The sequence below is a fragment of the Lissotriton helveticus genome, chromosome 11, assembly GCF_964261635.1.
Source record: "Lissotriton helveticus chromosome 11, aLisHel1.1, whole genome shotgun sequence".
NCBI lineage: Eukaryota > Metazoa > Chordata > Amphibia > Caudata > Salamandridae > Lissotriton > Lissotriton helveticus.
The window spans coordinates 825,927,585-825,945,654 of NC_136072.1; the positions used below are offsets into that span (position 1 = coordinate 825,927,585).

Sequence of the window (18,070 nt, forward strand, 5' to 3'; positions counted from 1 at the left end):
CCACCCCAGATCCGCAGAGTTACTGCAGATTTTGTACTGGTGATGAGACCATTAATTAATCTGCTATTCAAACACAATTAATTTATAGTGAATGTGAGTTTCTCAAAAAGGATGACACCGAACCTCCTCACTCCCAATACTAGATCTAACAGCTTCAGATTACTGGGCACGAAAGGAAGCCTGTTTTTCGACCCATATCACAGTCCTTTTCTTCTCTCTCCAGCGCCTAAATATCCTTTGCTCCTAACATGTCCTATTTTCCTCTGACTTTATTCTCCTTGAGTTTTCATCATACCTACCATCAAACAAGGCTTGACTGTACTGGGTTGTAGATGCTTGTGGTTTACAGGACAGATCAAACTTATTTCCATAGTTTCCAATGCTGACTTCAAACTGGATCAACCCTTTGACTTCTGGCAGCATGGTGGCAGAATAAAAGACAGCACATAAACCATACTTCCGGCGGTACAGGAACCTCTGTATGAATGACAAAGGATGGGGTCAGGGACCAGTGTTTTTAGCCACAGAGTACAGTGTTCAGAGTACAGGGATGGCAGAAGGGAACAGTAGAGCCCTCAAGAGATGTACAGCCTAGACATGTGTACCTATGCACATGATCTTTTCCAAGGGATGAATCGACTCTTTATTACAGACAGAAAAATAAGTTGTGTTAGTACAGTAAATATATGTGTTACACAGGAGGATTGGTTTCTTACCTGTAACCCTAGTTCTCCCTCGGGTGAATCTCCCATGTAGTCATATACACCAAAAAGTCCCGCCCACTTGCGGGGATCCCGGAACACTTCTCTACATTGTACCTTCTTAACCCCTTCGGTGTGTCGGACGGCCGGGAGCCGTCTGACGCACCCGTGCTCATTTGCGCAGGACGGCTCCCGGGTATCTACGCACAAGGCACAAGAAATCCCTCTGGTGCGGGCAAGAAAGGGATTTCCTTTCTTTCAATACACCCCCGGGAGCTGGGGAAGAGCTTCCCCAGCTCCCGAGTGGTGTTCTGAAAATTTCTCAGAAATTGCGATTGGTGAGCACGTCGCTCTGACGTTATTTCAGAGAAACTGAAACTCAGTTTCAGTTTCACTGCCTCGGTGCTCAGGGAACTATCTGAGCACCCTGAGCACTGAGGCCGACAGGAGAGGTATCATTGGAAAGGGGAGAATCTCCTCTTTTCAATGAAGCCCCTCCCTAGGGATCCACCCACTAGAGCCCTGGGAGGGGGGAGCGGCCCCTTGGGCAAGGGCTTTTGCTCCCCCCATTATTTTGCGCACATCAGTCTTTCTGAGAGGCAGATGGGAGCAATAGCCCCTAATCTGCCCCCCGGGAGTGTGGGGGGGCGGGAGGGGGGAGACAGAAAGCACACTAGGAACCAGGGATTTTTTAGGGCATATTTTAAGGGTGGGGGCTAACTAGGCACCAAGGATTTTATCTTTTTATGTATATAAGGGTGGGCTGCCAAAATGGGCATGGCAATGCCCCCACCCCACTAAAAAATTCCAGTTTTTATGCCCATCCGAAAGGCAAGTTCGGGGCAATAGCCCCCGATTATCCCCCTGGGGGGATTAGAAAGCACACTAGGCACCAGGGATTTTTTATTTTTATGCATATAGGGTTGGGAGCTGCCCAAAATGGACAAGGCAATGCCCCCGACCCCCTCCCCCCAATTCCACTGTTTTTCTGTCCCCCCTGGGAGGTAGATGGGGCAATAGCCCCTGATCTGCCACCCCCCGGGGAGAGCAGGAAGCACACTAGTCACCAGGGATTTTTTTAGGTTTGGGGGCTACTCGAGATGGACTTGCCAATGCCCCCTCCACCCCAAATTCCACAGTCTTTTGCCCGCCCCCCGATAGGAAGATGGGGGCAATAAGCCCTGATCTGCCCCCCTCTGCAGAAAGCACAGTAGGCACCAGGTTTTATTTTCTATGTATATAGGAGTGGGGGCTGCCCAAATTAGGCATACCAATGCCCCTACCACCCAAAAAAATCCACAGTGTTTCTGTCCCGTGGGAATAAAAAAATCTGATTTTCCTCACATTTCTGTGACGGAAAGTTCTGGAATCTGTGTGTATCCACAAACTTCAATGCACCCAGCATTCCCCAAAGTCTCCCGATAATCTTCCCTGCCGCGAAGTGTCCACGGCAGGAAAGGGCCCTAAACGTATGCGGAGAAATCAAAATTACCTATCACAAAACGACCTAGTTTTGCAAGGGGGAGCACCTGCGTTTTTGGTCCCGGGCTCGGCGGCCATCTAGGGAAACCTACGAAACCCAGACATTTCTAAAAGCTAGACACCCGGGGGGAGTCCTGGAATGTGTGGCTTGCATGGATCCTCCAACGCTTTCCTACCCAAAATCCCCTTCGAAACTCAACTTTAGCTGAAAAATATCAAATTTTCCTCACATTTTCATCTGGGATCACAGTGCCGGCACACATGTCCTACCACACTGCGTTCCCCTCGTTCTCCCGATAAAAATTATACCTCAATTGTGTGAGTGTCCAATACAGAATTGCCTAAAAACTTATTTTTTTTAAAAAGCATAGCGCTTTGAATGAACTGAGGTACTGGGTTTTTCAGAACCGGTACCAAACCGGTAACCCAGCGGTGCCAGGGTACACCCAAAGACCTCGGGTACTTTCCTGATTCAGACCACAGAAACTCAGAGTCTTCTAGGTGAAGTCAAGGATCGATTTTATTGGCTGCAACCAAGAAACAAGCGTCCTAGAAGTACAACAGCACGGGATGTATATTCTCAGGAGACTGCTCAAACTTACAAAGCCAGGCTTCTCTTTTTATACAAAATATTGTGCTTTAGGCAAACATTCTTCGAATTTTAGTATACCATTCAAATATTTTCGCTACAAAGGAAAAGCAGAGTCATGATGACAGCCCACATTTCAGTTCGTCCAGCCCACAACAAATCACCCGGCAAGGCCCAACATTTCATCAGATATCGGTGGACCCCCAATAAAAATGGGCACCTCCCCATCATAAAGCAAGTGAGAGAAAAAAGAGCAGGGACAGGTGTGAGCAAGATTCGGCAGGGTGTGTGTGATGAAATGGGTTTATGGCCTGTTGTGCCTTGATGCTATCTCATTTGGCCACTGGGAGAGGAACTGACCAAACAGGTTCGGCCTGGGGCAATGGTTCCAACTTGCCCAGGTCACAGGAAAGTCAATTAAGGTGTATGTGTCCTTTGGAATCGAATTTAGCTGTATCATAAGCCTATGTAGAGGGCAACTCACAAAATGGCTGCCATATACAAAATGGAAGCCAAGGGTTCAAGACGAAAATGACGATTTCGAGGTGAAATCGTCACTCGAATATGACGAAAATGCTTGTACATAGTGTACTAGCCATTCTCGGTATTTTGATATGAAAATCGTCATGCTATGATGAAGTTTAATTCTCGAGTCCAGAATTTTCGGAACTACAAACCCTCCTTTTGCCCTTACATAGGCAATTTAACCTAATCTCATGCTAATCTGAGTCCAGGTCTATATTCCTAAAGTCATTGAGATGTTGCTGTAACATCATTCTAGTACTTAGCTCGTCTCTTGATACAGGTTTCCTTACACATGATGTAGCACAGAGGCCACATATTGCAGGAGCACACTGCACGCACAGGAAAAGAATGGCTAAGACCATCCCAATGACCATCAGAATTTTCCATCCCCAGCGGGATATCAGTTCCCAGAACCATTCCATAAACGACCAATTTCCTTTATCCACATGAATAGATTCGGAAATCTTATGCAGTTTAGAGATGGCCTGGTACACTGTTGGAGCGTTATCTGGAATAAAAACACAGCAACTCGATTGGATCAATCTACATACCCCACCTCAGTCTGCAAGTATGACATCTAAGGCGACCCTGTTCTGAAGGGTCATAAGTCGATCCGACTGGAGCTCAGCAGTCAAGTTACTAAGGGCACCAGCAGTTTCAACCATGGTGGATTCAACCACCCTTGTCAATTGCCTTAGGTTCCTGCTGTTAGCCATCGGTCCCCAGAACGGCAGAAAACCCTTTACGAAGTCCCCAAATTCTTGTCCTGCAGTGTCTTCTTTGATCAAGACACAGCTAACTATCCTTGTCTTGTGGTAATCTGCCGCTGCTGTGTAGGTGGGAGTCAACAGGAACGAAACAAAACATGAGCCCGAAAAGTCAGGGGGCAACCATGTATAGGCTCTATCATGGCAGATGAAATAGGTACCCTTAGCTGGTAAAAACGAAGGGGAAGTCTGGGCTGCAAAAACATACATTTTAGTGCAGATACTCTTCCCTAACTGAGCTCTGGGATTCGTGCCATTACCTTGCAGACACAGATGACCCTGATGGGGTACAATCCACATCGAGGAAGATCTCTTAGCTTGCTGTTTCTCACTCAGAGTAGCTCCATATATTCGGTTACGTTCCATCCTATGTATACTAGTGTCTCATCTCTCGGGATAGTCTCATAAGAAATGTCTTCCTTTATCATATCTACTATACCCTTAACTAGAGCACTATTTTTAGGATTGTCTGTTACAGAACGTAGGGGGTAGATTTTATGTGCATATATGAACATTGTTCTGTATGCCCACAGAGAACCATTGTGGCTGAAAGGCAGGACCAGATAAGGGATACCTTTATCCGTTGTGTGACGCATAAGACCACACACCCAACAGTTAGTCGTGTTCATTACAAGTTGGTGTTGGTGCAAAAGCTGAACAAAGGAGTTATTAATAAACTCTAATCTCCTAGCTGATTCGTGTTCAGGAAGGGGTTGAAAAGAGTGTGGGGAAACAATAGAAGGAGGAGGTATGGGCGATGTAGTGGATGAAAACGTTACTCGAAAAGAGAATAAAACATAACTTATTAAAAATATCATCACACTGAATAACATAAAAATGCACAACATCAAAAAGCTTTTCTTTGTCATTATTTTACATATTTTGGTTTTAAAGTTCATGGTTTTGGCAGGTCTCTCCATCTCGGAAAACTCCATCCTCTCTAAAGTTCTGCCCGCGATGGGAGGTTGTTTCTGCTAAGGAATGCTTCTGTCAGTCCAGGGCAACTCCCTTAGACCAACCAGAACTGCCGACCTAACGTCGTCAGCTGCACCCCAAAGACTTTGCGCAATCGCGGCCCTAGCAGCGGAACCCGGATGGCGGTTCGAAAAACAAAAATAAGCAAGTTTCTCAGATGGGAGAGCTGCACTTTCAAAAATAGTACTTGGAGGGAAAAAAAAACACTTTTATTAGTTCGTATTTCTCGGCCTCAAGTTATACCGTTGTTTTCCTGGTATTGTATTATCTTGGAAAAGGAGTTCAGGTTCTGAAGTGTCTAATCGAACTGATGGTTGCAAAATTGTATCACTCTCTTGTTCGGTAACTGTTCCTTTTACACGTGCATCACTGAAAGGCAGAAAACGTGGCACGGTTTCAGTCTCTGAGTCGGCGACACCCTCCTGGACCCACCGGTCATATGGCAGAGGCAGAGGGATCCGCTTGCAGTGGATCCCGTGGATCCAGGATTTCTTCCCCTCCACTCGAACAGCTGATCTTGTGGAAAGAAGAACGAGGTGCGGTCCGGTCCACCTGGGCTGGTCGTTCTTGGTTCGCTGGAAGTTCTTGACCAGCACGCAGGATCCAGGGTCAATCTGGCGTCCTGGAGCTTCAGAGACTTGAGGCAGTGAATCATGCACCTGTTGGTGTAAGACACGCAATTTAGCCGTCAATTCGTACAAGTAATCAAGCAAAACAGGGTGTTCAATGTCACTGAACTTAGTGGGCCTTGGCACTCCCCATATGTTGGCCGGGCGGCCGAAAACTATTTCATAGGGACTAAGTTTCACTCGCGAATGCACAGTCATTCTGGTGGATAGGAGTGCTAAGGGTAGAGCATCAGGCCATTTAAGACCTGTGCTCGCCTGAATTTTGGCCAGTTTTAACTTAAGCGTGCCATTATAACATTCTACTAATCCAGCTGATTGGGGGTGATTTGCAGCGTGGAACTTTTGCTGAATGCCTAGCCCTTCACATACTCTCTTCATCACACGACCCACAAATTCACTCCCATTGTCACTCCAGACCATTCTAGGCATTCCGAATCTGGGGAAGTACTCTTTCACAAGGGCTTTAGCTGTGGATAAGGCAGTGTTGTCTTTTAGGGGATAGGCTTCCACCCATCTTGAGAAGGCACAAACCACAACGAGTATGTATTTTAAGTTATTGCACCTCTCCATGTGGATGAAATCTAGCTGCAAAACCTCAAACGGGTACGGAGGAGGTGCAAAATGACCAGCTGGAGTTGGGGTTCCCCTACCAGGATTGTGATTCAGACACACCATGCAATTCTTGACGACATTCTCTGCACACTTGGGAATTCCTGAATTTTGCTATACTGGAGCCAACAACTTGCAAATCCCTTTCACGCTGATATGAGCCATTCCATGAGCCATTGTAACCACTGCAAGCACATATGCATCGGGTAACAACCATCTCTGATGCTCTGACAATTCAACCCAACAACCATTTGCATCCATTCTACCCGTACTTTCTCTCCACATGTTCAACTCTTTCTCTGTAGCCTCAGCTTGAATAGACTTCACACTCTCTATCGTGTCTTCACACATTCCAACATCACCAACCCATCTTGCAGGGCCTGCAACATACATTCGGCTCATCACATTCCTTGCAGTTTCTTTCGCGATTTCGTCAGCAAATGCATTTCCATGACCAACATCATCAGTCACCTTCTTGTGAGCACTACATTTCACAATCGCCACTTGCAGAGGCAAGGTCAGTGATTCAAGAAGCTCATTCACCAACTGACCATGCTGAATCTTAGCTCCATGCGAAGTCAGGAACCCACGTTCTTTCCACAATCGTCCAAAACTATGAGCCACACCAAACGCATACTGGCTGTCGGTGTAGACAGTCACTTTCATTCCTTTTGACAACACACATGCTCTCGTAAGTGCAATCACTTCTGCTGCCTGAGCTGAATTATGTGGAATACGTGCAGCTTCAACAATTGTATGCAAAGTCGTGACAGCATATGCTGCAGTCGTGTCACCATTCGGAAGGTTGAAGCATGAACCATCCACCCACAATATACCATCACATTCAGCAAGAGGAGTGTCTAGGAGATCTATTCTCCCTTTCGTTTCTTCTTCTGTTCTACGAAAACAATCATGCCGTTCAGAAGCATCTAGTTCCTCTACAATTGGCAACAACGCAGCTGGGTTTAGAGTGTTGCATCTTTTTATATGCACATGACTCGCTAACAATGTCAATTCGTAACCTGACAATCGAGCACTTGTTAAGTGCTGTGTCTTGCTTCTGTTCATCAACGTGTCCACTGCATGTGGAACCATCACGACTAACATATTATTCATCACTAGACCAGCAGACTGTTGAATAGAAACAGCTGCTGTTGCTCTTAAACAACTCGGCAATGCTTTAGCTACCGGATCCAAAGTCGACGAAAAATATGCACATGGACGCTGCTTGTCTCCAAACAACTGAGTCAAAACTGACAATGCACAACCTTGTTTCTCATGGACATACAATGTAAAGGGCTTACTGTAGTTGGGGGTACCCAACACAGGAGCCGAACATAATGCTGTGCGCAATTCAGAAAAACTTTCCTGACACTCTTCAGACCAAGGAATGGGATTGGGTGTATCTTTACACGTTAATGCCACCAAAGGTTTGTCTAATAATGAAAAATGTGCTATCCATTGCCTGCAATATGAGGTAATGCCCAAGAAAGCACGTACTTCTCTCTGTGTTCTTGGCACACTCAATTTCGATATTGCCTGAATTCTTTCTGGGGTCAGTTTCCTTTCCTCCTTCGATAAGAGATGACCTAAGTAGGTCACTTCTTGTCGACAATATTGCAATATTGAGAGAGACACTTTGTGATGCAAATCCTACACAAATGACGCAACGAAGACAACGTGGCTTCTTTACAGGTTTCCTCAGTATCTGCAGCAATAAGCAAATCATCAACATACTGAATGAGGGTAGCGCCATCAGGTAAAACGATCGTATCAAGCTGTGTTTTTAAAGCTTGACTATATATTGATGGACTTTCACAGTAGCCCTGGGGAGCGCGTTTAAAGCGGAAGCTGCGACCTCCTAAACTGAAACCAAAAATATCCCTACTCTCCTCAGCAATCGGGATGCTGAAGAAAGCATTCTTCAAGTCAATCACCGAAAACCAGGTGGCAGAAGCTGGAATCATAGTCAATAGGGCAGTAATGTCGGGGACAACTGGAAATTGTGGCACAACTATTTTATTGTCCTCTCTAAGATCAATCACAAATCTGTAAACAGGTGGCTGGGAAAGATCAGTTCGTTTTAAAACAGGCAGAACAGGGCTATTGCAAACGTTGCCTCTTGTCTCTTCAATGACATCTTTTTCAATTAGATCGTAAACGATCGCTAGCAAAGCTTTTTCACCTTCACTAGAAATTCTATATTGGGGAATTCGTGGTATTTTAACATTGGCTTTCAATGTTACAACATATGGTGGTATTTCCAAAAGACCTACATCATTAGGACCAGTAGCCCAAAGAATATTAGGGAGAGATGACAATTCTGTTGGAAGTTTATCTCTCGACAAATACATTGGAGAAACCACTTTCTTACCCAGTGTAAGTTGTACTCCAGAAGGAGAACAGTACAAAGTCGCATACAATCTTTTTAGCAAATCTAATCCTAGCAAGTTTTCACCACAACCTGTTGTTACAATAAGGGGTGCTTCGAATTCACAAGGTCCAACAGAAAGGGACAAAGGGTCAGAAATCAGATTTCTAACTGGGGCGCCAGAAAAACCTACAGAAACATTCATTTCGCCAGACAAAGGTGCGCCAGGGAGTTTGGAGTGCATAATAGAACTCTTTGTAGCACCAGTATCCAACAGAAAAGGCTCTGACACACCTGATGTAATCACCTCAACGTAAGGCCCACTCTGATCTACTGGAACTGAAACAACTCCCTCTCTTTGTCTATGGCTGTCCTAGCAATCATTACCTTCCCAATGCTCATCTTCTGTATAGTAATCAACAGCATAGTACTGAGCTGTCCTACCAGAGGCGTTATTCTGCTGATCAAACCTATTCATCGAATTTTGAGGTGGAAGGGGACGTGCGTTCTGGGGGACGTTTCCACGTCCTCTACCTCTAGGCGCTTGCTGAACACCTCTACCTCTTGTGTTTGAAACACCATTCGCGCGCTGTAACAGAATAGGGCAGCTATACTTAAAATGACCCTCTTCCTTGCAATACGAACACTGGTTGGGGCCTACAGGAACATGTGGCTGAGTATACTCGACTCTTTGCGAGTTCCTCTGATACTGTTGAGGCTGCTGATAATTATTCTGATAGTTACTCTGACCACTATTATTTTGACCTCCACTATTCTGGCCACCACCACCACGTGGCGGATATGCTTGCTGTAACAAAACCTTCGTTTTCAGCTCCTTAGTTTTCTTTTCTGCTCTATCTTTCTCGTCTTTGTCTCGATTTTCGTAATATTGTGCAGTAGCCAATATCTGCGCTGAAGAGGAAACTGCCCATGAACTCTCTGAATCTTTTAACTTCTTACACAGCTCCGGAAGCAGATTGTGCACGAATTTATCGACGTACAGTCGCTGACCACCTTCTGTGCTCATATCTTGACCACTGTGGTCGACAAAAGTCTCTTCAAACCTGGTGAAGAAATCTGAGACCGTTTAATCTTTCTTCTGCTTACATGCAGACAATTTATCCCAATTTACTCGCATGGCAGGCATTAAAGTCTTCATGTAATTAATAATCCTACCAGGGAGGTCTGCTACTAAAGGCTCGGGTTTAGCACCACCAACTTGTCGGCCATCTGCAGCAGTAATATTAGCCCATGTGTCACCTAACTCTTGATCATGATCTGCATGACGAATCTTTCCCCATAGAGGCTGTGGAACAACGTTCCCAAACAACATGTCTATGTCTGCTAAATTCATGATACATGACCCAGCAGTCTGTGACAACTCTTTGTAATACCCTGCGGGATTTTTACGGGGATCAGGCAATGTCTGTTTAAGGGCCAAAACTTCAGCTCGCTTCCAAGGAACATGTACCCACACGCGCTGAAAATGTGCTGGCACAAGTGGTGGAACATTACCAGGACCAGCTGCTACTTCTTCCTTCCATACTGGAGGGACTTCCCTCATGGGGTACTGTCGCGCCTTTTTCCTACCGGATGCGTCCTGCTCAAATAGTGATTGAGAAGTGCCCCCCTTACTCCGATATGACAACAATGTCTCAACCGCTCTCTCGACATCGGGACCTACGATCATGCCCTCTGCGAACTCGAACCGCACACGACACAACTTGGGCGGGTTGTATTCCAGATCATTGTCTTCCAAATCCTCACAGAGAAAAACGCACATTTGTTCAAAAACATATCTCTGCTTCGGTGCTTCCCATTGACGGAAGACTTCCATGACAGACTCTACATCATACCTTACAGCATCGATAACCCATTTATGCGCTAAACGATTCAGTAAATCTCTCTCTCGATAGTCAGGCAGTTGACTTCGCAACTGTCTTCGTTCCATGTTAGGGGTCGTATTAGGCGACCCGAAAAAAGGTGAGAAAAGATTAGTAACAGTGTTGGCCATTCTCTGTCGAACGGAAGGAGAAACTGACGGAAGAACGGGTGAAAAAACAGGGTGAGATAAGGCAGGGGCAGAGGCAATAGCAGAGGGATCATTAGGAGAAATAGAAGGTGCACTAGGCAAAGTCGTAGAAAGCACAGGTGAAGCAGATGTGATCGGTGGGCCTTGAGGAGGGTGCACCGAAGGAGCAGGAGCCAGCTGAAGAACAGCTGGTGGGTGCTGTGGAGGAACAGGAGGCACAGGTTGCACAACTAAAGGTTGCTGAGGTGCCGTGGCATTTTGCGCATAGGGGGGTGGCGAACTTAATAAATGCGCCATTAACGGATCTTTTTCAAGCCCTTTTTCTGCATCTTGCTGAAGAGGCGGAAAAACTGGATAGCATTTATCTATCACCATTTTACGTTGCCTGTGCAACTGCTCGCTCATCTGTTCTTCTTCATTGTCTTTAAACTGCATAGCAGCTTGCATTATCGAAATTCCCCCTTCTCTCTTATTTTTCTTCGCTAATTTAATTTCCTTCTATTTGGCTTCTTTACGCCATAGGCAGAAAGAGTCAAACATCGCCGGCCGGGCTTTCTTCTTGAAAAGTTTAACTTCGAGGTTATCTAAGATTTCTGTATCAAAGCTACCATATTGGGGCCATTTTAAAACACCATCTTTTCTGGTGTATTTGATCCACACTTCATTATATGTGATGGGACCTGCGCCATGTTTTACATATAATTCATAAGTTGGAGTTCCAATCGGAGGAACCGGACACGAGTCCTCCAATCGGGAATCCCTATTATTACAACCAAGACAAAACAAATTTCCAAGTCTGCTAAGACCAGGCATCTTCGCTCTCTAGTCTAGCTTCAAACTTCAAAGGATTATCGATTACGATATTTCTCGTGAATACACGAGTCCTTTGGCTTTGGCACTTGCAAGTTCCAAAAATGATCCCAAAGGGAATACCCAAACTAAGACCAACTAAGGACTGGGAGACGCCCCACTTATACTTAACTGAGATATCGATGACGTCACCAGAAGACTCGTCTTATCGTTTCGCTCTACCAAACTTCAAGGGTCCAAATCAGGGCGATAGCCAGGGCAGCAGTCCTTTGTAGCCGTCGGGAAGCGGGGAACCTCGCAGCAAAGACTTTCGGACCACGTCGACATGCAGGGGTCGATGAAGTGGATGGCCTTCCTCCAGAATTTTCACACGAAGCTCCTCACAAACCTCTGGCTGGACCGGAACCGCTGGTATCGCCCCAAAGGTTGGGCGCCAACTGAGGTACTGGGTTTTTCAGAACCGGTACCAAACCGGTAACCCAGCGGTTCCAGGGTACACCCAAAGACCTCGGGTACTTTCCTGATTCAGACCACAGAAACTCAGAGTCTTCTAGGTGAAGTCAAGGATCGATTTTATTGGCTGCAACCAAGAAACAAGCGTCCTAGAAGTACAACAGCACGGGATGTATATTCTCAGGAGACTGCTCAAACTTACATAGTCAGGCTTTCCTTTTTATACAAAATATTGTGCTTTAGGCAAACATTCTTCGAATTTTAGTATACCATTCAAATATTTTCGCTACAAAGGAAAAGCAGAGTCATGATGACAGCCCACATTTCAGTTTGTCCAGCCCACAACAAATCACCCGGCAAGGCCCAACATTTCATCAGATATCGGTGGACCCCCAATAAAAATGGGCACCTCCCCATCATAAAGCAAGTGAGAGAAAAAAGAGCAGGGACAGGTGTGAGCAAGATTCGGCAGGGTGTGTGCGATTAAATGGGTTTATGGCCTGTTGTGCCTTGATGCTATCTCATTCGGCCACTGGGAGAGGAACTGACCAAACAGGTTCGGCCTGGGGCAATGGTTCCAACTTGCCCAGGTCACAGGAAAGTCAATTAAGGTGTATGTGTCCTTTGGAATCGAATTTAGCTGTATCATAAGCCTATGTAAAGGGCAACTCACAAAATGGCTGCCGTATACAAAATGGAAGCCAAGGGTTCAAGATGAAAATGACGATTTCGAGGTGAAATCGTCACTCGAATATGACGAAAATGCTTGTACATAGTGTACTAGCCATTCTCGGTATTTTGATATGAAAATCGTCATGCTATGATGAAGTTTAATTCTCGAGTCCAGAATTTTCGGAACTACAGAGCTGTACTGTCCCCTCAATCCCTACGTTTTTGGCCCTTCCCAGTCACAGGCTCTTGGCCCACCCACACAAGTGAGGTATAATTTTACTCTGGAGACTGTGGGGAAGGCTGAGTGGTAGGACATTGGTTTCGGCAATGTGATCACAGCCAGAAATCTGATTTCAGCACCACATACCCTTTGTTGATACCATTTGCAGGGGGAAAAAACAGACACTTTCTTCTGCAGCACCTTTACCCCATTTAAAAAAAAACAAAAAACAATTTGCTGTATTTTGGCTAATTTCTGGGTCCCCTCCAAGGAATCCACCAAACCTGGGTACCTTTAAAATACCCATGATGCTGGAAGAAAAGGACGCAAATTTCACGTGGATACCTTCTGTGGACAAAAAGTTACAGGGGCATGAACTATCCCAAATAGACAAAAAAAAAAGTCTTAGCACAGGGTGGGGAAACGGCCTAGCAGCGAAAGGGTTAAGTGTAGATGTTTGCCATTCTTCTGTAAGGCCTGGAGAAACACTTAAGGCATTCATGTTTTGCAGCCTATAAGGTAGGCTATATTGGCCAATTGCTTCCGATTCCATTAAAAAAAAAAGGCAAATAAATATATTTAAAAATTCAGGCAAATTAACTACTATTTGGGAGCCTCACCTTCTGCTGCCACTGCCTTGAGACCGCTGACTTAGCTGGGGGTGGGAGACTACATTCCCCAGTGTCCCCTGCTGCCACATTGGTTTCCTGGTGCCGGAGCGCCATAAAAACAACAAAGGCTTCCCGCAGCATCGGAGCCTCACTTTCTGCTGCCTTGACTCCACTGACTTCGCTGGGGGTGGAAGACTACATCCCCCAGCATCCCTGACTGCTGCATTGGTTTCCTGGTGCAGGAGCAACATAAAAACAACAGAGACTTGCTGCAACGCTGGAAGCGCGTAGGCTGCGCCCGGGCATGGCCCGTGCGAAGTCCAGGCAAAAAGCGGGCCCATCTGCGCCCGTCCATGGCCGGGCTGGGCCACGGCTCTTTCATTTTTATTTTTATCTCCTGAGGGCCCGCGTTGAAGCAAGTCTTTTCCAGCAGTGGAAGAAGTGTCTGGTCTGGCCTTTGTACGTTTCTTTGTTGTTATCTTAGCATTCAAGGTCGGAGTCATAGTGTGTAAATCGGATCCTCGCAGTTGAACACGGGGAAGCGGACTTGCCAGGGAAAGGCACAGGCCTCAGCTCCATCCCCACAACCTACCTCAATTGATAAAATGCTGCAAAGAGACATAGGGGCCAACTGAAACAATTAATAGAAAGATTGCTATTCTTATCTTCTGAACCACAATTCTCTTCGACAGACCTGCTTCCTCTTTCAGCCAGTTCCTCTGACCAGCCGGCTATTGGGTTCAACCCACCCCTCATCTTACAATGAGACAATAACCAACAAAGGGACCCATCTAATGAAAGGACATAGTAAGGGGGGAAGTGCAAAATCTACTTTAACTGTTAAGACTAAAAGAACGATTAACTTACCTTCAGTAACAATGTATCTGCTAGAGACACTGTCTAGCTGCAGAGTCCTTAACTTAGAATATCCCCAGGCATCAGTCTGGATCCAGAGAACTTTTCTCAGCAGTACCTCTGCGCGCCGGGGGACTGCACCGCATGGCGCCGCCCTGATGTCATCCACCGACATGACGTCAGTGTAGCCATGTACGGCACGCTGACATCAGTTTTCTTCTGTGAAACTTTTCTGCACCACAACGCGGAGCCACTACTGAAACTGTGAGAGTGTGGGAACAGTGTGCCAATAAAGACGAAAAAAATATTGAAACAATGACAAAAAGAATAGAATGGTGAGAAAATCACCATAAATGAAAATGGAAGAGCACTGTCAATACTGAAAGGTATTGAATGGAAAGAGAAGAATATCGCTCTTAGAATAGCTAAAAATATGCCCTCCTAGGAGGCAATACGGTATTTGAAATGAATGTCATGGCAAGCAACAGGAAGTCTGCAACCAAAGGATACAACTGTGAAGGGCAAGAAGACTGGAACAACATGACTCACGATAATCGACTACAGGTCGGCAACAACAGGGAATGTGCAACCATACACCCTATAAGAGACCTATTGACTGGGGCACAGTAAAAAAGACCCCAAACCAATGGACTGTAGCAGAGTCAAGAGACCCCAAAGTAATGGAGAAAGAACAGGGAAGGTGGGAGGGAAGGAAGAAGAGCATTAGTAGGCCCACACTGGAGGAACCATGGTGTAGGAGCGTAGAAGGACAAACGAACCTACCACCCAATCATGATAATGGGTGGAGAAATAACAGATAAAACAAAATGAGCTTTCCTGCCCAAGAGGGAAGAGTAAGAAGCCACCCCACAGGAAGACAAAGCCACCTGAAAGGAGACGAGTGGGTAAAACCCAACCTGAAAAGGTCCTCGCAGAGCGGCGAGGATGGGTGGGCGTTAAGGAATCTGCGGCTAGACTGTCTCTCTACCAGATACATTGTTACCGAAGCTAAGTAACTCGTTCATCTGATAGAGACATCTAGCCAGAGATCCCTTAAGGTAGAATAGATCCCAAAGTAGGAGGATGGTCTGCGACTGAAACCCACCAAGACGGTATGACAGACTCAGAGCATACAGGCTGAGCATGCACGACAGTGGATACACAAACAATGACATGTGAGGGGACAGATGTCACCACGCAGAGTATATATAGAACCATGACTACCAGGAGATACATGTATGTGGAGGACAGGAGTACACATGAGCAGACAGTGTGTACTGTGAAAACCACACCACATATATGTAACTGCCCAATGTAATGTAGCGTTAACAGCACAGATGTGTCAGGAGAGAGCGAGAGAGACGCATCATTAGGTAGTCGACCAGCCAACCGGCGAAGGTGACCCGGCAACGCCGGAGATACACAGATGGCTCGCTCCCATGAGAGAGAGACTTGGGGCAAAAGACCTCAGATACAGCAGCAAGGCAAAACCTTGCAGGCGTGACCTGTGTAGATCGCAATACAGATATACATATAGACATTCTGACCATGTATTCTTTTTAAAAACAGCCCGCACTCATTGTGAGTACATTTTACTATCATGGCTGATTGAGACGCTCTCTCGTGCGAATAACACAGTGCATGATGGGATTTGCAGTTTGTAAGGTACTGTGTGAACGTCTTTGAAGTGCATACGGATCAGATGTGCTTCCGCCAATGGGAAGGGAGAAGCACACATAAAATCAATTAGCAAAAAGAAACCCCAAGCACTCCAGGCATCGTAAGAAGGCTTGTCGCCGAAACGCGTAATGCCAGAGTAAGAAATAAACTGTGTCTTGGAGCCTCGCTGTGTCCCCTTGTCTGCTTTAAAGGAGGAGATGGAGTGAAATATATTGCGTGTAGCCAGTGACACGCAGGGGACCCTTCCAATAAGAGTTCATGGTTAACAGTGGCAAAGGCAATTCACCTATTTCCAAGCGATTGGAAACTGTGAACCGCCGCAAAACCGAGGGAAGCAGAGGCACTGCTGTTAAAGGACAGTCAATGACTGCATGGAGAGGCATGGTCATTGTATTGATGTCTCCAGGTGTGCCGTCGTCTGCAAATTGAGCCTGGAAGTAGGGGCAACGAGACTGTTTGTTTGCCTTGAATAATGCGAGGATTGTGATTCTGACCACGCTTTTAAAAAACAGCCCGCACTACTTGGGAGACATTTTACTATCAGAGCTGATCGAGACGTCCTTCCGCACGAATAACACAGTGCATGATGGGACTTGCAGTTTGTAAGCTACTGTGTGAACGTCTTTGAAGCAAATACGGATCAGATATGCTTCCGCCAAAGGGAAGGGAGAAGCACACATAAAATCAATTAGTAAACCCCGAGCACTCCAGGCATCAGAAGGCTTTTTGCCGAAATGCGTAATGCCTGAGTAAGAAATAAACAGTGGCTCGGAGCCCCACTTTGTCCCCTTGTCTGCTTTAAAAGAGGAGATGGAGTTAAATACATATAGACATGTACACATCTATGAAAAAAGTGAAAGGGGCTTGAAGAGCATGCCCTAGAGAACAGAAGGCCGCACCATAGGTACCAACAGTACAGGTGAGAAGCAGAGCAGGACAGGACAATGTTCAGACATGAAAAGCGACATCAGCTACCTGTCGAAGAGGAACCCCGTTCCCCCGCGTGACAGACGGGGAGGCTGACCACCACACAAACTAGGAATGAGTCAGTACTATATGTACGTAGAGTAACAGGAAATTGTATAGCGATCCATATACCAAGACTGCACAATGACAGTAAGTATCCTGAAGAGAGCACTTTCACTGACAACAGTAGCAGAAGCCTGGAGTAGACGTATCTGAACTCCTGCGCGGCAGTAAGCAGAGGAACTTGAATCCCTGCCTAGGAAGTGCATAGGAAAGTAGGGCACAAGGCAACGTACAGCATTGATGTGTCTGCCGGTGTCTCCACCGCCCATGGCCAAAGACCAGAAACGGTCTGAGCCACGAGAAAAGACCAAAGCCCTTCCCCACCCAAAGGGGTGGAGTGTAGAAAACAGCCAAGTCCGAGGCCCAAGGAAAATCACAGGCACCCTGTGACAGTGAACGTACTTGGATACACCCATATGACGTTCCCACATAGAACACGGAAGAACTGAGCCAGAACGAACAGAACAATATGCCCCCAAGAGACACTTGCTGACGGCAATAACAGCCAACGTAGGTAAAAAGAGCACAGCTATACTGAAAGAACACGCTGGGTAAGCCAGTCATGGCAGAAACCCAACATCACCCCGAAGAGTTCAACATCTACAGATGCAGGGGACTGCTACGGACCAACCACAAACCACAATGCATAAGCACTAGAAGAGAGCGATGACAACCTGTGAGTCGCACCAGGGAGAGGGAAGGAAGTGGGGTGACAATAGGAGGAGGAGACCACAGTCCGATCCAAAGGACAACGCCGCCTAAGAAGAATCCGCAGGAGTCTATAAAGCATCCCAGACAAAGTAGGACAGCTATACAATGGCCAACGGATACTCCACATAGGATAGCCTCATCCCCATAAGCAAGGGGGCACCTCTTGAGACGAATTTATAGACAGAGGACGCAAAAAGAAAAGCAGAAACAGCTGACCAGCTGCACAAAATAAGGGCAAAAACAGCTGAATAGCCTCACAGGCCGTCTGGGAATTAACGTCATGAACCCAGTGACAGATATCTAGATATCAGAACAAACAGAGACAACACTGCATATGAAATTAAAGTCA

At 46.2% G+C, this 18,070-nt stretch overlaps 1 protein-coding gene across 4 annotated transcripts in view; it reads right to left on the reverse strand.

Annotated features, from left to right (window-relative positions):
• LOC144792108 (myoferlin-like) overlaps positions 1–18,070 on the reverse strand; it is a 2,487,894-nt gene that overhangs the window by 389,326 nt on the left and 2,080,498 nt on the right. For all 4 annotated transcript variants that reach the window (XR_013602508.1, XR_013602509.1, XM_078666979.1 and 1 more), the window contains exon 19: positions 300–477. Coding sequence is in view for 2 of the 4 variants with exons in the window: in XM_078666979.1 (XP_078523105.1) it covers positions 300–477 (178 nt within the window). In the remaining 2 variants the exon portion in view is untranslated. The remainder of the gene's footprint in view (positions 1–299; positions 478–18,070) is intronic.